At 31.5% G+C, this 24,256-nt stretch overlaps 1 protein-coding gene across 11 annotated transcripts in view; it reads right to left on the reverse strand.

The window, feature by feature from the left end:
- The window catches only part of NBEA (neurobeachin), a 674,158-nt gene that overhangs the window by 521,335 nt on the left and 128,567 nt on the right, over positions 1–24,256 (reverse strand). For 10 of the 11 annotated variants that reach the window (XM_049101416.1, XM_049101413.1, XM_049101412.1 and 7 more), the window contains exons 11-13: positions 13,321–13,429; positions 3,354–3,506; positions 2,038–2,206 (exon numbers count right to left, since the gene is read on the reverse strand). In XM_049101416.1, coding sequence (XP_048957373.1) covers positions 2,038–2,206; positions 3,354–3,506; positions 13,321–13,429 — 431 coding nt within the window. Of the gene's footprint in view, positions 1–2,037; positions 2,207–3,353; positions 3,507–13,320; positions 13,430–15,641; positions 15,748–24,256 lie in introns of all 11 variants that reach the window. The other variant, XM_049101418.1, reaches the window with a different exon arrangement.

Genomic DNA, 24,256 nt, shown 5'->3' on the forward strand with positions numbered 1-24,256 from the left:
TATATTGAAGAGTATTAAAGTGATAAGACAACTAAATACAATATATGATCCTCTACTGGGATTCATAGAAGAAGAAAGACCTTGTTTTCTGGAAAGAATATTATTGTAAAAGTTGGTGAAATTTATATCCAATATTTGGAGTAGATAACACTATATTAATATAATTACCTGATTTCAATGGTTGCCCTTGGTTATTTAAGATTATGCCATTTAGGAAATAAATAGTAAAATATTTAAGGTAATAAGGTATTATATCTACAATTTATTCTCTATTGATTCAAAAAAATTTCTGCATGTATGTGTATGTATGATTATATTTACACAAAAATGGAGAATGAAAAAGTCTTTGGTAAAATATAAAACATTGGAAAACATGCTGAGGTTTATGATAATTCTTTGTGTAACTCTTGCAACTTTCTGTAAATTAGAAATTAGTTTCGTGAAGCAGAAATGAATATATATGAATATATGATGTGTCTGGGTAGAGAAAACTATCAGAGTGTTGTGTTTGGGAAGGGCTCTGAGTCACACAGACGTGATTCAAATTTTAGTTCTGTTACTTTGTACCAACTTTGTTTCCTAGCCTACAAAATAACAGTGATACTGACAACACAGTTATATATAGATATGGCCAGATGTGTATGTGTAAACATGCCCATGCATATACAATTACATTACATATAAATGATTAAATAAAATTAACAGGATGCTAGTGTACATTCAAACTCAGGGTGAACATTCAGTAATTTAGGCATTATCAAGACTAAAAGCAACAGAAAAAGCCATAAAAGACAGAATAATACACCATATTGCAAATAACACAATTTCTAAAGTCCTATCAATAAATGACATAACATAAGCTAATGAATACAAAATAGCAAAATGTTGTTTTCCCTTATTAACAAGATTTTTATAAAACAATAATTTTCAATGCTACTTTTAGTATGCTGAGAAAAGCATTCTAACATACTACACAGTAATTACTCTCAGTAATTTTAAATCAATAATGGAAGTAAATAATATATACAAAGGAATAGATCACTGCATTATTTTTAGAATCAAAATTTTAGAAACATGTAAATGGTACATTCCTTTAGATTATTATGTAGAATCAACAATAAAACAGGAAAAAGAATCATGGAAATCTTAACTCTGTAAAGAGTTTAAATATTCCACACATTTAACACAATGAAAAACAGTGGAAGAACACACACCAAACTTATATTCCTGGGGTTGGGTTAATATCATTTTATTTTCTATGATGAGTAAGTATGCATTTTTATTTATATAATTATATATATAGCCAACTTTCCTAATATATGTATGCATAGATACATATATCTATATCTATATATAGATATAGATATATGTATCTTAAGATTTTATTTATCTTACTTTAGAGAGAGAGCGCACATACACTACAAGCTGGGAGAGGAACACAGGGAGGAGAGAATCCCAAGCAGATTCTGCATTGAGCAGGGAGCCAGACTTGGGGCCCAATCTCAGGACCCCAAGACCACAACCTGAGCTGAAACCAGAGTCTGACACTCAATCCACTGAGCCACCCAGGCATTCTGGCAATATTTCTTTAAACAACACAATGAAGAATTACATTAGTTTCTTCTATACTTAAAATAAACGGTGAAGTCTGGGGAAATAATATAAAGAAAGGGAACTATCTCAAAGTGTTGAAACAACTATAATAGAATACACTGGTCATGATCAATTTCATCGGATTTTAATATTATGAATATATTTTCCTGAGTCACAACAAGCATACAGACTAAAAGGCAGAATATTATTTTTTACCTGCATTTATTCCAACGATACTTTATATTGTAAAAGTATAAATTTCTCTATCACAAAAAATTCTCAATATTCAAGGCTACTATATAAGAAAAGACAACAGTTTGGTGATATTTCTATAAGCATGCACCTTTGCCTATAACAAAGTTGCCTATAACAAGTTGCCTATAATAGTTCTCAGCACATAGAACAGTAATAGTACAATGAATGCAGTGGTAGTGTTGTACTTACCTAATCCTTTAGGAGTAATGCCACTACTGTCAGCAGGATTAATGACCCAGTAGTAATATTTTAATGTGTGCATTAGCTGTAATACTGTTCCTACTCTGCGTATGGTGGTATAAATGGTAGCAGTTCCAATAAATTCAGCAGACAAGTAAGTGTATAGGGAAAGCTGAACCTAATACAGAATATTAACAGAGCATTAAAATAAATTTAAAATGCCTCAAGTGTTTATATTATAAATATATATTCTAATTTAAATGCAAATTAGTAAAGGCCAAGAAAGAACCATTTATTATGAGGTTAAAAATAACTATTTATTAAATATTATTTACATTTTTAATAGAAAATAATCTGTAGCCAACATATTCTAATAAAACTTATTTTAATAAAGGCAATATGTAGCTATTAACAGTGAAATCATTTAAGTGAATTAATCTATCAACAGTACCTGAAACAAAGATTAAATTATTTAAAAAGTTAGCTAGTCTAAAGCCCTTAATCAAAGTACATTTCAGCAGCTCAAAGGAACAGTACTAACTTGAGTCAGCTACATCATATTTGGAAAAGATATACATAGTCATATAACCTAAAAGTTTATATAATTCCAAATTTTCTTAACTCACTGTCAAAGTTATCAGAATCTAACCATGTATATAGAGAGGAACAAGTCAAACAAGTGAAACATCTTGTTTAAAAAGTGAATAAACTTAAAGTTTGAGTTTAGCACGACAACATACTAAACAATAATAAATATCAGATCTTATATTAATGAACCAAAGTTATATGGAAAATTGGAAAACTGTAAAAAGTAGCTCATATTCATGAAGACTGTCCCTCATTACTGATTTCCACTAGAATGTAACAGGACTAAATTTAGGTATGCAAAATAATAAAAATTTTATGTTGACATCTAAAAAACAATGTATATATTTATTTTTAAACAAATAATATTTACAATCATGATATAAACTGCATATTCACAATACAAGCCATATTCCAGTCACAATGACTGAATTATCATTATGTAATTAGTTATTTATTATTTCTCTTTTCTTAGTCTTAATAATCAGTGTACCAGATTCATATGAACAATAACTACTAACTTCATAATGTAGTTATTATTTCAAGTTTAAATTACAGTTTCATTTATTTTAATACTTACATATTTAATATTTTGATTGCTGATTCTATGTAATACAACTGCTTCAGGTTGACTATAAAATAAGCTAAAACAATATCCAAATGCTTTCTACTGCATAGTTTAGATCCATAGCTATAATTTATTAACATTACACTAAAATGAGTTAGAATGAAATTTATACCTTTGCAGGTGTATGTATCCAAATGGCTGGGTTAAATAAAATGTGATCACAAAGCTGCTTTAACAAAGGTGCTCCATGAGATAAACCATCAAGGTATTTTGCAAAGGATAAAAATTGCTCCAGGACAGCTCTAGTTATGTGAACTCTTGATGACTAAAAAAAAAAAAAAAGAGAGAGAGAGAGAGAAAAGAAAAGATTTTCAAGCTAAAAATATCCAGAATATCAAATTTTAAGATCGCTGACTGAATTTTTCATATGCCATCCCTAAAAATTTAAATAAAATATAAAATCATATATTTCCTTTGCTATTCAAAATTTAATTATATTCAAGACATACTATTTTAAGATAATTTTCTAAGTGACAGTTTGTTATCTGAAGCCCTTTCCAGAACAGGTTAAATAATGCCACTATCAATGCAAACTGAAGAAATATAACTTACAAATAAAAATGGTTTCAACCCATTTTTGTATAAATTAACTACAGAAGAGATCTCAAAGGAAATTAAAATGGAATAAAATTACCACAATTTCACAAACACATGCAGGCACACGCACAGACACACGATACCAGGAAAGAGAAGTGCTTTCATGAGATCCAAACCAATGAGCAAATAAATTTATTCCACCATTCCACTGAACCACAAATGAGTTGCACATGGACAAATACAATGCATCTTATTCAGCAAAGACCTTCAACCTACCATGGTATATGAGAAACAAATCTCACCCTCCTTCAGCTTCATGACCTTCAGATTATTCCCAGTGCCCTTTGCTTAAAAGATGGAAACTGCTAAAATTTATTTATATGGCTTCTTTTTTCCATAAAATCACTCACCCTAGATGATATTTTACATTTCCACAGCTTTATATAACAATATCTCAATACTAAACACTCACTCCCATCAAGATGTTCAACTGCCATCACCAATACATAGCCTACTACCAATGTATTTAGATAAATGACAAACCTTCCAAATTTCAACCGAAAATTTAAAGCTACATTGTTCAATATAGTTAGTAGCCACTAGTCATGTGTTGCTTCTGAGCACCTGAAATGTGGCTAGTCCTAAGTGGTAAGTGTTATAAGTATGTATATACTGGATTTTGAAGATATGAAATAAAAAATAATGCAAAATATCTTTTATAATTTTTAAATTGAGTATATGTTGAAGTGATAAGATTTTGTATATACAAGGTTAAATATAAATACATTATCAAATTTGACTCTCCTTGGCACTGTAGAAAGAACAGTTAACAAAACTGAAAAAGCCTTGCCTCACAGAACTTAAATTCTAAAGGAGGAGTAGACAGGGATATACAATAACATAAAAAAGTAAAATATATAACAAATTAAATATTAGTGTATAAAAAAACAGAGTGGATAACAAATTTGTAAAAGGGTGATTAAGAAACGGTTTTACTGAATAGGTGGCTATTAATTACTTTGAAGTATATAATAAGGCTAGCAATGATTTTTTTAATTAATACACTTGTTATGTTTGATGAAACACCAGTGGCTAGTAGATAAGCAAGAGTCCTACAAAATTCAAACCAAGCCTAGGAATATAACTTTATGTGAAAATTTCATTAAAAACTGGAAAAAATGATCCTAACAAGTAGTATAATTATTAAGGTGGGGGAAATGGGAGACAAAGCAAATTATCTTTAAGGAAAGAGAAAAACCAAAGCTTGAGCCTCACTTTAAAGAAACTTTTATAGAAAGAACTTTTAAATTCTAAAACATTTTATTCATAGATAGGTGAATAAAATTAAAACAAGAGATCAGTGGTTATATAAAGCTTTAGCCCCTTCTTCAGTAGCTATAATTTCACACAGCTTATCATATATTTTTATCCAGTAATAATGATTCCGAGAACATCATCTGGTAAATTCCACTTTTATGCTTAAAACTATGAAATAGAGCAGTCACATCCTCTTCCTAGATAAACATTTTCAGAGATCAGATTTTACTCTATAAAATTGTCATGTGTTTATAAAGAACACTAAAGCAATATAAAATCAGATTGGCCATTATTAACATATTCATTTGATGAAAAAATTCATAATTTGGAAACAAGTTTTTAACTTTGCTCTGTTATAAAAAAGACATGCTGGAAGTACCACATGAAGCCTTCCATCCACATTACTTAAAAAAAAAAATGTCAGGTTTTTTTTTTTTTTTTTTCATAGCACTCGGTTAATAGTTTTTATTCTAAAATTTATCTTTAGGAAATATCTTTCTAAATGTGTGGGTTTTTTTTATTGGCCTATTCAGAAATCCTGCCAGGCAGAAAATGAAAGCTCCCTTCAACAGCATGTTACCTTTACTGTATTACTTCTTCCTTCCGCTTTGCATTACTGTTAATTATTCACATATCTTTCTTTCAATATAAAGAAGATACTATCTTATTCATCTTTTTTTCTCTCTGGTCCTGCCATAATTCCTTAGCAGATGTTGAACTGAATTTATGGCAAATTCAAGAACAGAATAAGAATAGAACAGATAAGACAAATCACAGATTAAGAGAAAAGAAGATAGCCAACTCTGTTTTAGGGTGTTTAGTTTGAATGACTGCTTTAAAATCCTTATTTTGATATTTGCTTTCTCCAGTAAAGCTATTTTAAAAAGTGTTCTCTGTAATTGTTAGAAATCTATAAAATGCATGCTCTGAAATTTAAACTTTATGACATTACTTTTATGTAATGACTATATAAGATATAATCTGTACGATGAATGCTATATGAATTGTGATGGAACATATTTGGAAACAGAATTTCAGAAGCTAGGAAAAAACAATTATATTTTAATGTCCACTCCAGAAGTAACTAAATCAAACTCGAGCAATTGATGTTATAAGAAGTTGCTATTCAGTAAAAACAGAGGTCTTTCCCACATTTAGAACAGGCCACAATGGAATAGACCACCAGTAATGTTCTTTTTTATTGCAGAAACCATTCTATCTATATCTATATCTATATCTATATCTATATCTATAGATAACATATTATTAAGTAAATTATGGGAAATTAATTTAATTAGTAGAGGTGCATTGTAAAGTAGTTGATCATCAACATCCATTTCACTCCTTCCAAGATACCAAAACTGAGCAACAAATGGCCTAATCCAATATGAATCACTTATGTGTTGCTACTGTTGCTGTTGCTTGGGTGAGACAGGTACACAGTGATTCATCAAAATATTCATGGCAATAAATAATTCAAAGTAGGTCAAGACTTAACCGGAGCAATCAAATTGGAGGGAAGGATGTTTTTCAAAAGTGGGAGAAAGAAGTTTTTCTGCCTACGCCCCCACCTGGATGTGAAAGTCTAATGCACTAAGGTGACCTGGCAATCTTCTTCTGAAAAGACAGTAGCTATAGCAGCAAATAAAATCATGAAATATGTGGCAGAGGAGGCATACAGAAAAACCCTGGGTCCTTGATGACATAATTGAGACCCAGACAACCAAACCCTAAAGCCCAACTTTATGGACATGTTTTATCAGCCACACTGATCTAGTCCCCAGCCTTCCCCATCCTATTTCTGAGCTTGGGAGGCTCCTTTGGCTACTAGCTTACCACTGGGTTTGGCTAGTGAAGACACCAGTAGGAAATTAAAGGACAGGAAGAAAACGAAGTTGGGGAGGCCCTGGCTTTACCCCTTCAGGCCAACAGACTTTTTTTTTTTTTTTTTTTTTTTTACTAAAGATAACTCTCTATCAGGTACAACTTCTCCTAGAACTACAATAACTTTCTTTTTGAGTTATGATAAACACTCACTTCTCTCACCTCTGCAAACTTTGCTGATTTCCCTTAAAAATGCTCACAACTCTTTAAAGAACTTTGCGTTAAACTCTTTACAATAACCAGGTTTGGGCATGATGTCTGTTTCCCGCCAGGAATATGACTGATAAGCCACCTGTCACTAGACTTCCAGTTACATTAGTAAGCATATTTCCTAAATGTTTGAACCACTTTGACTCAATTTTTTAAAATAACAACACCCAAAAATATTGAATACCCGAGAAAACCTCCATATCCTTCAAACTCATATTTTGGCAAAATAAAACAAACAAACAAAAAAGGATCTCAAAAGTTGTTCATAAAATAGTTTAAATGACATGAATAAAGAAACCTCTTACTAGGGGTGCCTCGGTGGTTCAGTTGGTTGGGTGATTGCCTTTGGCTCAGGTCATGATCTCAGGATCCTGGGATCGAGCCCCATGTTGGGCTTACTGCTTAGGGGAGAATCTGCTTCTCCCTCTCTCTCTGCCCCTCTCCCATCCCCTGCTCATGCTCTCGCTCTCCCTCAAATAATAAATAAATCTTAAAAAAATATAAGAAAGACTCTTATTAGACTACCTTCCTTGATAACTAAGTTATACCTTCTAAAACAAGGAGATAAAGTTAAGTAACACTTAACCATTAACTTATTAGTTGATGATAAAATAAAAATGGAACCTTTAATATCTATCCTGTTTACCCAGCAACTGATATTCAAAAATAAAACAGTGTTAAAATTCATCTGAGAAGGTGAAAAACAAGCATGCAAATGCTTTCACTAATTCAATTAAATCCAACAAATATTTATTGAGGTGGGCATTCTTTTTTGGGTGCTGAAGATACAGCAATAAAGTGAGAACAAAAAATATACTGTCCCTGCTTTCATGAAGCTGAAGCTTATATTCTAGTGAAAAGAGGCAGAAAATAAAGTAAAAAAAGAAGTCAAAATTATACTGTAAAAAATTGGTAGATTGGAGATAGTGATGGTTATAGAAGGGGTACTTTTGTATTCAGAGTGATACGTAAAGACTTCTCTGATAAGGTATCACAAGTGAAATCCTAAGTGAAGTGTAGAATTTCAATCCATATGGATATCTACAAAAATGCAAAAGTCCTCAGATGGATTCATACTTGCCACTTTAGTTTTTAGGAAAAAGGCAAAGAGGCCTTTACATGGGCAGTGTATGTCCAACAGAGAAAGTAAGAAGGAGGATGATAAAGAGATGAAATCAGAGGTAAGAGAATTGGGAATTTACTCTGCAAATGATGTAGCAGTAAGGTCTGATACATTTTAGGAAGACTAGTGTGACTCCAAGTGGGAAACAGATTGTGGATAACCAATAGTTATCTCTAAGATAGAGAAAATTGAAGGATGAAAGATTTAAGAGGAAAATTAGTCTTTAAAATTTAGAAAGAGGAGGAGACACTGGTAGGAGAGAATAAAACAGGAGACCAAGGAGGTAAGAAAAAAACAAAGAAAGAATGCTGTCACATGGGGATCCCTGGGTGGCGCAGAGGTTTAGTGCCTGCCTTTGGCCCAGGGCGCGATCCTGGAGACCCGGGATCGAATCCCACGTCAGGCTCCCAGTGCATGGAGCCTGTTTCTCCCTCTGCCTATGTCTCTGCTCTCTCTCTCTCTCTGTGTGACTATCATAAATAAATTAAAAATTAAAAAAAAAGAATGCTGTCACAAAAATACAACTGAAGAAAGCATTTCAACAAGGAAGGACTTTGAGAACTGAAATGTTAATAGGTCGAATAAGATGAAAACTGAGAACCTTAAGATGTAGAATATGAAGACTACTGGTGACATTGGCATGAGCCATTTTAAGGAAAAAAGACTGACTGTAATAGGAACGGATCTAAAACTAAATAGGATTCCAGGAATATGAGGATGGTTTAACATATGAAAATCAATTAATGTAGTTCAGTAAGAAAAAAACTGAAGAAACTCGTAATTATCACAAATAATGCAAAAAAGCATTTGATCAAATTCAGCACCCGTTTATGATAAAGAAAACTCTAAGCAAACTTATAGTAGACAGTTTTTTTAATATGATTTAAAAATCTAATGAAAGTGGGATGCCTGGGTGGTTCAGTGGTTGGGCATCTATCTGTCTGCCTTTGGCTCAGGGCATGATCCCGGATTCCCGGGTTCAAATCCCCATCGGGCTCTTTGCATGGAACGTGCTTCTCCCTGTGGCTGTGTCTCTGCCTCTTTTTCTGTGTCTCTCATGAATAAATAAAATCGTTAAAAAAAATCTACTGAAAGTAATCTACAGCATATACCATACACAGTGGCTAATTATTGAAAGCTTTGCACATGAGATCTGGAATAAGACAGGGATGCTCACTATTACAACTTTTGTTCAGCACCATTCTGGAAGTCTTAGTGCAATATCAAGGGGAAAAGACATAAAAAATAAATACTGGAAAGGAAAAAATAAAATTGCATTTCTTAGATGATGAGATTTTCTACAAAGAAATGTATCTGAAAAATTAACAAACTACTAGAAATAACAGAAGAATAGCAATGCTGGTACATAAAAGGTCAAAATAAATGCCAATTATATTTCTATGTAAAAAACTAACATTTGAAAAACCTCAAGTATCTAGAAATAAATCTAGCAAAGAAAGTTTTCTACATAGAAAATTACCAAAGAGACCTAAGTAAATAGAGGGATACACTAAATGCATGAATTGGAGGGTTCAATATAAAGATATCAATATAACACAATGAAAATCCTTGCATTTTCTGGTGGAAATTGACAAGCTGATAGATATACTAATGCAAAAACTCAAAGATAGCCAAAGCAATCTTGAAAAACAATAAACCTAGATGACATATCAAAATATACTAAAAATGCATACAAATTAAGATAGTGATGTATTGCTTCAAAGAGAAAAACCTACAATAGACAAATTCTGGAAATGATCCCTTCATATATAGTTATTGCATTTATGGCAAAAATTAAATTGCAATGCAGTGAAAAGTCAACTTCAATAAACAGTACTAGGCCAGCTATCTACATATTTGGGGGGGGGGGAAGAACTTTGACCCTTATACTTCATGCCATACACAAAACTCAATTCCAGATGGATTATAAGTCTAAATGTGAAAAGTAAAACAAAATTTTGAAAAGAAAACATAAATCAGTCTCATGGCTTTGGAATACATTAAGATCTAAAATGGGATAATCGGGGTTCCCTGGGTGGCTCAGTGGTTTAGTGCCTGTCTTCGGCCCAGGGCATGATCCTGGAGTCCCATGATGGAGTCCCACATCAGGCTCCCTGAATGAAGCCTGCTTCTCCCTCTGCTTGTGTCTCTGCCTCTCTGTCTGTCTCTGTCTCTCTCTCTGTCTCTCATGAATAAATAAATTTTAAAAATCTTAAAAAAAAACAACAAAATGGGATAATCATAAAAGAAAATGAAACAGTGACCCATATTAAAATAAAGGACTTCCATTCATCAAAAAGGTCATTAAGAGAATGAAAAAGCAGGTCACAGGGGAAGTAATATTATGATACATACCCAACAAAGGTCTTATATCCAGGATTAAGAAAGATTTTTCACAAATCAACAAAAGAATGATAAAACGATTCAAATGGAAAAGGGCAAACAGTCTGAACAGGTATTAACTAAAAGAGGATAACTACTAAAATACAATTAATGTATGAAAATGTTCAACTCAATTTGTCATCAGGGAAATGCAAATTAAAATATAATGGGATCTACGGAATGTAAGACTATCTTTGCAAATCATATACCTAATGAAAATTAGTATGCAGAATAAAAAATTGCTACAGTTCAATAATAGAAAAATGTCACAATTTTTTTAATGGGAAAAAGTTCTAAATCGATATTCCTCCAAAGAAAATACATAAATAGCCAATAAGCACACAAAAAGATACTCAACATCATTAGACATCACAGAATTGTAAACAAAAAATGATATGCCACATCTATTAGGATAGCTAGAATAAAACAGACAACAAATGTTGCCAAGGATGTGAAAAAACTAGAAACCACATATACTGCTGATGATAATGTAAAATGAAGGAGCCAATTTGGAAAGCAATCTGTAGTTTTTCAAGTGGTTAAACACTGAGCTACGATAGGACCCAGCAAGTGAATTCATAGATAGGTATCTACAGAATAGAAATAAAAATATATGTCCACACAAAAACTTGTCCAAGAACATTCATAGCAGCATTATTCATACCATGCAAGATGGAAAAAACAAAAATGTCGATATTTGAATAGATAAACAAAATGTATTATGTGCATACAAGAGAATACTATCCAGCCATGAAAAGGAATAAAGTACTGATAGATGCTACAGCATGGATGAAATCTTGTAAATATTATGGTACGTGAAACAAGATACAAAAAAACAAATATTATATGATCTCACTTATATGAAATACCTAGAATACATAAAATCAGAGTCAAAAGTAGATTATAGATTGCCTAGGAGTAGGGGTCTTGAAAGGAAATCGGGCAAACTGGCTAAGGACATGGATAATTACTCCGTTCAAAAGAGAAAGTGTGGATGTGCTATGAATACATATGTATGTCCAATGTTATTCAAATTTTCCAAAAATGCAAATGAAAGCCAAAATGATATCTCATTTTATGCCTAAGGTGACAATAGAATTTTAAGGATATTAATTCTGAGTGAAAGGAAAAACTGAGTATGTCTTTTTATTTGACTTACAATCTTTTCAATGAATTTCTAATTCTTTAAAAAAAATTTTAAGGTTTTGTTTTTAAGTAGTATCTTGTCCAACTTTTGGCTCACACGTGGAACCCGGAGATCAAGAGTCACATGTTCTACTGACTGAGCCAGCCAGGCACCCCTCACTGAATTTCATATTTTAAGTTAAGCTTTAAGTGTAAAAGAATGCTCACTTTAGAATTATGCTGATCAAATCTCAGCAAATAGATGAAAAGTATATTCAAGGGGTAGTTCTTGTTAGTGATCTTATTAATACATAGTAATAACACAAAGCATTTCGTAATATCTAATTCATGTAAAATGTAATTTCACATAAATCTTCTAAATGATACTTAAGTACTCTAGACATAAAAAAAAGTTTTCCATGAAACCAAACACATGAATGATAATCTTGTTACTGAAAAAATTATTCCAATACAGAAATGCTGCCAATGATCAATCTATGTAATAACCTACCAGTCCTCAATCACCAATCCTTCAAAAAAGAAGAATCCTTGTTTCAAAGCAAAAATAAGTTACAAGGATTTCAGAGGTGAACAATCTGAGTTGAAAAAACTGTTTCTAAAAGTCCCCTCAAAATTATTTCGAAAGGGAAAAATAAGTTTATTCCTCTTATTCGTGGACTCACCTCTATTATTTCTCATAGAGTTCTATTTCAGAGTAGCTGAATGTTAGAGTTAACTGATAAGAATAGGCTTGAGAGAGCTAATGAGGGTAACAGATACTTCCTTAGGAAAGAAAAAAGCCAGTATTTGTACTCATGACTTCCCCTTTTAATTTTTAAAAGAAATCATATGATACAACCAAATTCTTTGAGACCATAATCAGAAATCCATGATTACCAGAATTGTACAGCTATGACTAAAGCAAAGAAGGTAAAAAAAAGAAAAAAGAAAAAAAAAGAGACAAATGACACAAGATGGGAAAATTAAACCCATCTAATTTCTATTATTTATATTACGTAGTGATTTGAGAAAAGCTACCTTAAATATTCAAATATATTAAAAGCAGAGACAAATCACAAATTGTTTTGCTTATTACAAAACAAAGATATTTTTAGCTTAAAATTGGAAAATTAAGCAAAAATAAAAATCCACTTAAAATTGACAAAGGTTCTAAAACTTAGTTTGAATCTAAAGATAGCGAAGAAACAATAAGAAAAAAGTATTAAGGGGAAATACTTTTAACTTTAAATGTAGAGGAAAAAAGTTTCTTTATTTTCTATCTTACTCAAAATTCCTAAAAACACAGATTTCCCTGCACTCAATTTATTTCAATGTTTACACTTAAATCTAAAAGCAATATATAAAAGTAAATATGTGTGGATTAGCCTACTATAATGAACAGTCTATGAAAAGAAAAACTATAGAAAAAATATAATTAGGGGTTGTCGAGTTGTTCAGCTATGAATACTACACAATAAAACCATCAATACATATCACTTACCTTTTCAAGTAAGTAGCCAATGACTAAAAAGCCTTTTCCACCCAGCATCTGTTCTTGCATGGCTACTGAACTTTTAAGTAGTTCAACCAGGAATGCCAAAAGAGTAGCACTGCATGTAAAGTACAGACAATTTCATTATGTAATCATCAAATGTTGATTATAAACATAGTGTTCCGTTTCAGAATTTTATATTGCGAAAAGATAAAAACCAAATTCAAAACTAATCTCTATTTTGCTGACAATGATTACTATATTTTATATTGTACATGACTATATTTTCTCACAAGCATGAGAAAACTAGTCTCATCTCTTTAGAATTAAATATCAAAAATCAAAACATAAATGCATAGCTTTTTTTTTTATATCCCAAAGCCAAACACTGGAGTTCACCTACACATATGTACATTACCTGTTTTAAGTAAATATAACATAAGAAACACATCTACAAATACATCAATTCTCCACAGTATTTCCATAAAGACTTTTACCATAACATTCTTTTGAAGAACATACTATCTTAGAAAATTTAAATATATATGCAACATTGCTTTGGAAGAACACACCTGTTTTTGAAATAAACTTTTCATTTATACCTATTTTTTTAAAAAGACTTTCTATTTTTTAGAAAATATCCAGAGAAATATACATGTTATTTGTGTCCATATATTCACTCAGGAAAGCTCATGAGAGCAGAAAAACAAATGATCTGTATAATATTGAAATGGAAGTGGCAATTAATTACACAATGTATACACAAACACATAAAAGCACACAAAGATAAGTGCCAGACAAAGATAAAGCACTTGATAATGTCTGTTGAATGAAGAAACAAAAGAAAAATAAATGACTGCATTGGATTAAGTTTTGATAATATACTACTTCACAAAGTTACATTGAACAATTTTCAACTAACAGCATTAATACATGATGGCATTCCTAATTAAGAAAATATATATTCCTTCACTGTACATGCTTACTATAGTTTATTACAATAAACAAGCCAAACTTCATCAGCAATTAAATTATCTATTTACTGTGCCTTATAATGTACTCTAAATTGCCTATTTATATTCATAAGAAAGTATAAAACCACAAATTTCCAAATATATTTTAAATTCATAAGTACTCGTTTCTTCAAGGAATTAAGAAAATTCGTTAATGAGGAAAACTTGAAAATCACTAAGGTCCAAAAGTGATTCTATTCTTTCAAGTTATTCTAAATTTTCTGGTTTCAATAGAATGACAACACATTTTTTCTGATAATGTGGCTATTCTAGTTCAAATCAGAAATATTCTCATTAAAAGAATCAATAGCAAAATTATTATTATTATAAAAATTGATAGTTTAATGGGTTATATGACATCAGGTAGAAAAAATATAGTATTTCTGGAAATAAAGTACTTCATTACAGGAAATTAAAATTCAGTTACATTAATTGGCCCTATTTCTTTAAACCACACAAAAAAGTAAACTAGTATTACAAGTCAACGATGTTCTTTTACTTTGTCCTAAAGTTAGATATTTACAAATTAAACACAACTACCAAAGAATCCTTTGGGATTTTTTAAAATATTTCTGTATAGAAGAACAGCTATTAGACAATCTAGTCCATTTTTAATGAATTGTGTCAACAGTAAAAGCCACTTCACAAATAATTGCATAGGTACTACTACACAAAATACTTCTGCCTAAATGTTTGAGAAGAATAAAGAATCTACTGCATAGAGATTACACAATGTCCTAATCTTTTCATGGAATTCTTACCTACACCTGAATTAGTGACTACGGGGAAAGATGACTAATTCCTAAACATCAACACTGCTAAAAAGAAAAGACTGGAAATGCCTATGGTCCCCATGGTCCATGAAAAAAATGCAAAAAAAAAAAAAAAAAAAATTAAAATAAATCACCCTCCTATGTAGAACTATATAAAATTACAAGGATGCCATGGATATGCTTACTCTTTTATGTCAGAAGGGCTACTCTTTCTCAAACATCTAAGTAATTACCCAGACTTCTAATCACATTGGAGTTCCATTACAAAATCAAAAATATGAATTTTATTCCAAAATCTTAACACATGACTATGCTACCCACATAAAGTTAATTTCACTTCAGTTTTAACTATGACAACAATTGAAAAGTCAAATGCATTCACTAACAAAAGTATTTTAAATTATTCCTAAAACTGAATGCAATAGCAATACCATATCTTTTCAAAAAAATCTTTAAAATAGGTATATTTGACATGGTGGAGTAATAGTAAATAGATGGCCATCTTCGAAGAGGTACATTTTCAAACATAATTTAACAAACTTACCAGTAACTAAAATGCATCGGATTGCTGCAGGGCTCACAATAAACTTGCAAAATTCTGTGTACTGCCATACAAAATTTCTCTCCATTCTTGCCTATTTCCAACTCCCCTAGATACAAAGGCAAATATAAAGGATACTTCAGCCCATTCCTATATCTCCTACATTACCACTTCCTGTCTAGACACAACAGTTCATCTGTAGAGGATCTAAGTACATAGGATAACCAAAAACCAAGTATCTGTGTTGGCCAAAACTAGTATATACAACATAGAAGATTCTCTTGAAAAGTATAGCTAGAAACAGATTTTCATAGGAATATTTTACTTGATAGACAAAAAGTATACTGACTTCACTCATAAAGTAAAATTGCTAAACTTTTCAATAGACAGTACTATAACATATCATGTTCTATATGTAGCAATTCTACTTCAGGAATAGTTAGGAGTGTTTAATAATCCTGTCTCCTTTTAAGGAAAATGACACTAACAATCTATAGGGTTAATCTTAAAAATAATTACCATCTTCCAGTTCTTAATAAGCTTCTATTAAATTAGAAAGTAATATTTATTTTAAGAACATACTCATAAAGGGCTAGACCTTAGAAAAAAATGAAGAAAATAGTATAATAATATCTCTAATGACTCAGCATACTTATTATCTCTCTAGAACTTTCTCATCCATATTATTAAAGAATACCACATAATCTTGGCCCACAATCACCTGAGAATATATAATAACTATATATGAACATGACTAATTTCTATTTCTAATATAAAATATGTACTATATTTAGGTTCCATTAAAATTTCTATATAAAATTTGACTTGATTTTAATATAATTTTATTCATTTGAAATTGTCCATTATTTATTTTTTTTAAATAACTAATGTAAATAACTCATGCCATGTGATCCTAAAAGTTTTATTATTTTTGAGGTATTTGATTATTTAAACATATATCAAAAGACAGACCTAATGTATAACTGAAATGATTAAATTGAATACATAACCAAAGTTCAGTTCAAGACAGTTCCTAGGATTCAGAAACTGGCTTTTCAATCTGCTTTGTACTGAAACAAGCCATGTATCTCAGCTAGATGAACTGCTTAAGTATATTGAGAAGAATGGCATTCATAAGTTAAAAAATTAAAGACTGCCCAAGATCCAACACTCCCTCCCCTCTTAAAAGGATATTTTTAATATCTTAAGAAACACTACAGACAAAATAATTGCCAGAATAAATTCAAAAGGAGATTAAGTTTCATTAAGATTAAGGTACCAGGAAAGGGAGAAAATCTTTTGACTTTTTCATAAGGTTTCTTCTTTTATATAGCCTAATTTGGTACGGAAATACATTGAAATCTTGCAAAGGATGATTAAAATTATATAAAATATCTAATACCATTGTTTCTATGCTATTTCTTTGACTAGAAAACTTTTCTGAGATGAAGAGTGATCGAGCAGGAACAAAACTGTAAAAGAAATCAACTCAAGTCTCATACCCAAGGTAATTTCTCATCAACAAAATTAATTTCTAGTGACACACATGCAAAAAAAAAAATCTCACAGAAGTTAGAAGAGTTAAGTTCCTTCACAGTTCAAAATTAGAAAGGTCTAAACCAAAGTTTCTAATTCCAGATACATTTAATGGCTATTTTTAGACAATGTATTTCTGAGGATTCACTCTAAAAGAACACTGCCTACCTGCCTAATACATAATGAACTTGATACACAAACTGTCACATTCATCAGTTCAGACATCAGTGGAAATACATGCCGAAATAAGTAAAATACATTTATCTGCAGAGTCAAATAAGGAAAACAGTGAGATGCAGCACAGTAAAATGTGAGGACACATGGAATACACTGGTAGCACATGAAATCACTAAGCCTGCCCTTAGCCATGATATCTCTCAGTAATGTCTACCTTTTCTTACAGCCTGATAAGGAGACAGGCAGTCTTATAAACTGATTTTACTACCACTCTCAAGGCTATTTAAAAGTATTCTTTAAAGGTCCTATTTTAAAGTTAATCAGGCTGTTACACATTTTTACCTTCCTCTGGTAACAGATTTTATGTTTTATCAGCCTATTTTATCTCTGACAAAATATAACCAAAAAAAATCTAAGTTTATAAATTGTGATTGAAATGTCTCAAAATCTGTCTTGATTAGGAAAAAAAAATCTTTAACTTTTTTACTTTTAAAGGAATTTCTTCTAAACTTCTGACACAGTTATATGTTAGTATATAGTATATCCTGGTATTTACATAGTTTGAGAACAAAACAGCCTTTTGATATGCTCCATTCATAACTCTATAAATAGCCAATAGATATTTACTAAAAAGACTCTAATGTAGAAGAAATAACTCTCAAAGCCTACTACTTTACAATTTAATCCCAATCGAAAAATGACTACTTACAATGCTCTATTGTTCTTGTCCCTTTATGAAAATTTAGTGGACATGCTACAAGTGGCAGCACCACTACAGTAACCACGTATAATCCATGGATACATGAATACTTTAGAAATTTAATGATATAACTTAACACCTAAAAAGTTCAAAATTTCAAAATTAAAGAGAGTTTCTAATGACACATGTGTGACCTTAACTATGGGCATCCTCCAATGCCTTTCAGGATCAAAATATGCCACAGAAGGGAGGCCCAATGGCATTTTCAGCCAAGCACAGCCTATTTAACAGAAGCAGGATTATAAAGTATACCCTGGAAGTAAAATTATCCAATAAAGAAATTATCCAATAAAGAAAACAAATATCAAAACAGCTCTATACAGAAGGCTGAAATAGTTATTTGGTACTCAGCCTTAACAGAAATTTTCTATTTTTAATTATTTTTTAAATAACCTGGCAATAAAATTGACTTTTCTTATTTCTTACTTTGTGTGTGTGCACAATTCTGAAAATGTTAGATATGTAGATTTGTATAACCCCACTACAATCAAGATACACATCAGTTCCATCACACCAAGAAAATCATTTATCCTATCCCTTTAGAGCTTTTTAAATCACATACTTCCAAATCCCATAATCTTGAATAACTTCTCATATCTTATTTTTCAATACAGATTTGACATTTCAAGAATGTCATATAAATCGAATCATATAGTATGGAACCCTCTGGGTTTGTCTTTCTGAGCTCAACATAATGCCTTTGAGACACATACAAGTAGCTGCACATGTCAGGAGTTTATTCCTCTAATTGCTGAATAGTATTCCATTTTATAAATGGATTACCACAGTCTGTGTACATATGATTTGTATCTAGTTAACAATTACTAATAGGACTGCTGTAAACATTCATATAAAGGCTTCTGTGTGAACACGGTTTTCATTCATTTCTCATAAATACAAACCTATGAGTAGAGAGCTGAATTGTAAGGTAAGTGTGTATGTTTAACTTTGTAATAAAAACTGCCAAACTGCCACAGTGGCTGTACCACTTGGCAATTCCACCACTAATATATTACAGTTGTTTCTCATCCTCCCCAGCACTTGGCACCATGAGTATTTTTTATTTTGGCCATTCTACAAAGTGTGTGGTTGTATCTTATACTAGTTTTAATAGACATTATCCTATTGATTAATAATGCTAAACATCTTTTCATGTGCTATTTTGACATCCTTATATCCTCTTTGATGAAGTGTCTGCTCAAGTTTGCCCATTTTTTTAAATTGGATTTTATGGTTTTTTTTACTATTTAAGGGATTTCTTTATATATTCTTGATATAACCTTTGCCAAATAGATTTTCTACCATCTTCCCTTAGCCTGTAACATCTTTTACAAACTAAAAAATTTTAACTTTGATGAAGTCAAAGTCAAATTTATCAATTTCGGTCTTCTATGTACATGATTTGATTGTCAGGTCTAAAATGACTTTGCTTAATGTAAATCACAATGATTCTCTCCTACATGTTTTCTTCTAAAAGGTCTATAGTTTTATATTTTACATTTAGAGTTAATTTTGAGTTAATTTTTTCAAGGTGGGAGGTTTAGGTCAAGAGCCATTTTTTTGGCATACAATCATCTTTCCTCCCTTAGACTGATTTTGCAACTTTGCCACAAATCAATTGTCCATATACGTGTAGGACTATTTCTAGACTCCGTTGCAGAGACATGTGTGTCTATCATCTTGCTGATATCACATACTGTATTCATTATTAGAGCTTTATAGTAAGTTTTAAAGCCCAGGCAAGTATGATTCCTTCAACTTTATTCTTCTTCAAAGGCATTTTAGCTATCCTCGTTACTTTATCTTTCCATATAAATTTTAGAATTACTTTGCGTATATCAACAAACAAATCTAACCAGGATTTAATTGGTATTGGGTTAAATCTACAGATCAACTCAATGAAATCTTTACTGTGTTGAGCCTTCCTATACATGAACACAATATATCTCATCATTTATTTAATACTTTCATTTCTTTCATCAGCAATTGCATATTTCAGCACACAGGTCCTTACATGTTTTGGACATTTATATTTTAAACATTTAAATTTCTGGAGCTTCTGTTAAAGGTATTTTTCATTTGGTTTCCTTCTATACTTTGTTAATGCACAAAAATAAAGTTTACTTTTGTGTAAGAAACTTGTCTCTTGCAAATTTCCTGAACTTACTAGAATTTTGTGTGTGTTAATTCTTAAGAATTTTTACATAGACAATCATGTCATCTGTAAAAGGAATAGTTCTATTTTTTCCTTTACAACCTGAATGACTTTTGATTCTCTATCTTGCCTTACTGCTATAGTTAGACCTTTGATTGGATCAGAACCACAAAGGTACAGCTCAGAGTTGAATTCATACATAATGTTATTGAGCTACTTCCCAAGTTCTTTCCTTTGTATGATTCTCTAATAATTTCTGATTGTGGGCTCTTCTTTTCATTTCTGCTATCAAAATGCTAGTGCTCCAGTTTCCTTACTGTGCTGAACACTTCTATAATGCTGCTCAAATCAAGGGCAAATCAGCAGTAAGAGAGAGATAAAACAAACCAATATATAGGCTTCTGGTTCTAAAAGCAAAAATCCTGAAATCCATGAGTCCATCCATTTTATCAAATAAAAAACTGAAAGGACTAATAAACCAAGAATTCTTCTAGGATCCAAAGAGAGGGGAGAAGAACAGGGCAAACTGATGCCCCCAAGAATGGCGAGATACAAAGCAAACTCTAGGGAATCATGGGTCATCAGAGCAGAGACACACAAGTGGAAATCACTGTGGCAGTGACCAGGTAGGGAAAATTGAACTGTAATGGAGACATGCTTTCAACCCCTCCAGTTATAGGTCCCTATATTTATAGTGCGATTTATTTCCAGGTGATTAACCAGGTTTTCATAATAAATATTGGAAAAATCCTCTCAGACTTACAAGGGAAAAGAAAAATGAACTTGAAATATACCAGAGCAATCTGTTAACAAGACCTGCCCTCAGGAGAAACTAGTTTACCAATCCTAACCTCCTGAGGTATTATAAGAGCCTAACTGACCTAGAGAAGGGAAATATCCAACTACAGTCAACTATAGTCATCTTCTCCCACCAAAGGGGGTTGAAAAAATCCTGAGAAACACTTGTAAAGTTCAGGGTCTAAAGGCAAGGCTGATTAAAAGACTAATACCTAATCATAGGGTTAAGGATGCTTTTTCTCCCTGACACCTCAGCACCACATTACTACAGGCCTATTTATAGCAATTCCTTTTACCAAGTACATAGTGTCTGACTATCAAGAAAAATATTATGCTGAGCCCTATGCTAAAGGCTCTAATGGATAAAAGAGACACCATAAAAGAACAAATGGACAATGTAAAAGCAGAGAGATGGAATTCCTAAGGAAGAAGCAAAGAGAAATGCTAGCAGTAAAAAATACAGTAAAAGAAATGAAGGGTGTGTTTGATGGAGTATTAATAGACTAAATATGGCTGAGGAAAGAATCTATAAACCAGAATATATATCAGCAGAATCCTCAAAAACCCAAAATCAAAGAGAACAAAAACTGGGGGAAAAAAAAAAAGAAAGGAAAAGAAAAGAAAAGAAAAAAAAGAAAAGAAAAGAAAAGAAAAGAAAAGAGAAAAGAAAAGAAAAGAAAAGAAAAGAAAAGAAAAGAAAAGAAAAGAAAAGAAAACCAAGGACTGGGACAACTACAAAATAATAGGAATACCAGAAGGAGAAGCTAGAAAGGAATAGAAGAAATGTTAAAAAACAAAATAAAACAAAAAACACAGTGATTGAGAATCTCTCTCAAATTTTTGTCAGAAACCAAACCATAGATTCAGAAAGCTCAGAGAACACCAATCAAGATAAATGCCAAAATAAACTATACCTAGGTATATCATTTTCAAATTACAGAAAATCAAACATAACAATAAATTTCTAGAAGAAGCCAAAGGGAAAAAATACAATATCATAGTGGAAATAGGATAAGTATTACATCTGATTTTCCTCAGAAACTATGCAACTAAGAAGAGAATGGAGGGAAAATTTTTAAGTGGTGAGAAAAGAAAAATCCCAACTTCAAGGTCTCTACTCTGAAAAATTATCCTTTAAAAGTGAAGAAGAAATAAAGATATTCTTAGACAAAAATTGAGGAAATTTGCTGCTGGTAGACTGGCTTGAAAAAAAATTCTTAACAAAAATTCTTTAGAGAGAAGGAAAAAATACAGGTTAGAAACTTTGATCTAGGGACACCTGGGTGGCTAAGTGGTTGAGCATCTGCCTTTGGCTCTGGGCATGATCCCGGAGTCCCAGGATCGAGTCCCACATTGGCTCCCTACTGCTTGAAGCCTGCTTCTCTCTCCCTCTGCCTGTGTCTCTGCCTCTCTCTTGTGTCTCTCATGAATAAATAAAAAAAATTTTTAAAGAAACTTTGATCTACATAAAGAAAGCAAGAGCATGAAAGATAGAATAGTGAAGGTAAAATAAAATTTTTTTATATTTTAAATTGATCTAATACACAACAGTTTGTTCAAAATAATAACAGCAGCACTGTATTCATTATGTATGCTTATTCATTTTTCCATATATACATGCTTATGTATACTTATATATGAAATTAATGATAGCAAAAATACTAGGGACAAGAAGAAGGAATGATTATTTTGTTGTTATGAAGTACACACACTACCCATGAAGTAGTATGCTGCTGACAGTAGACTTTAGTAGCAAATTCTATGGCAACCATTAAAAAGGTTAAAACAGTTAAGTATAACTGATACACTAAGAAAGGAGAGAAAGTTGAATTATATAAAATGCTTACTTAAACTCAAAAAAGGCAGAAAAAGTAGAAGACAAAAATAGGAACAAAGAACAAGACAACAAATACAAAACAGTAACAAATATGGTAGATATTAATAAATAATCAATTTGAATGACAATGTCTAAATGCACCAATTCAAGACAGAAACTGTCAGAATAAAATGAAAAGCATAACCCACCTATATGTTGTCTATAAGAAACCCAGTTTAAATATAAAGACGTACAGATTAAAAGTAACTACAAAAAAATATATACCATGCTAACAATAATCAAAAAAAGTAAAAGTACCTACATTAATTTCACACAGGGTAGTCTTCAAAGCAAAGTTATCAGATATTAAGAAGGGCATTATATAATGATAAAGGAGTCAATTTTGCAGGAAGACGTAACATTTTGTAGAGTGTACGTGCCTAAAAAGAGCAAATTATGTGAGGCAAATACTGCTAAAACTTCAAGGAAAAACAGATGAATCTACTGTCACATTTGAAGACTTCAACACCCCTCTCTCAGAAATAGACAAATACAGCAGACAGAAAATAAGTTAGGACATAGCTAACTCAACAACACCAACAAATAACCGGAGATAATTGATATCTATACATGACTTCATCTGACAACAGATGAATACACATTTCTCTCAAGCTCACATGAAATATAAGCTAGATCACATTCAGGCCCAGAAACCACATCTTAGAAATCAATGCAACAAAAAGCTAGTTCATTGAAAAGATCAATAAAATTCATTAAGCCTCAAGCCATTCTAAGAAAAAAGAGAAACGACACAAAATACTAATTTCAGAAATGAAAGAAGAGATATAACTACAGATCCTATAGAATTTAAAGGATAAAAAGGAATACTAGAAATAATTCTATGCTCACAGATTTGATAACCTAGTGAAAAGAATGAGTTACCTAAAAGACAGCCTGCTAAAGCTCACACAAAAAGAAACAGACATTCTGAACAGACCTATACCAATTAAAGAAACTGACTCAATAATTAACAATTTTCCAGAACAGAAAGCACCAGGCTCAAATGGGTTCACTAGTGAATTCTACCACACTTTAAATGGGAAGAAATTATATCAATTATCTACAATGTCTTTCAGAGGGTTGAAGCAGAGTAATTACTTCCTAACTCATTTTTTGAACATCACTCTAATATTAAAACCAGACAAAAACATTATAAGAAAACTACATACCACTATCTCCAATGAACACAAATGCGAAAAACCTCAACATAATATTAGCAAAATGCATCCAAAAACGTGTAAAAAAATTATACACCACAACCAAGTGGGATTTATCCACAAGCATGTAAGGCGTGTTTAAGATTCAAAAATCAATTA

Source organism: Canis lupus, chromosome 25, assembly GCF_003254725.2.
Source record: "Canis lupus dingo isolate Sandy chromosome 25, ASM325472v2, whole genome shotgun sequence".
NCBI classification, from domain to species: domain Eukaryota; kingdom Metazoa; phylum Chordata; class Mammalia; order Carnivora; family Canidae; genus Canis; species Canis lupus.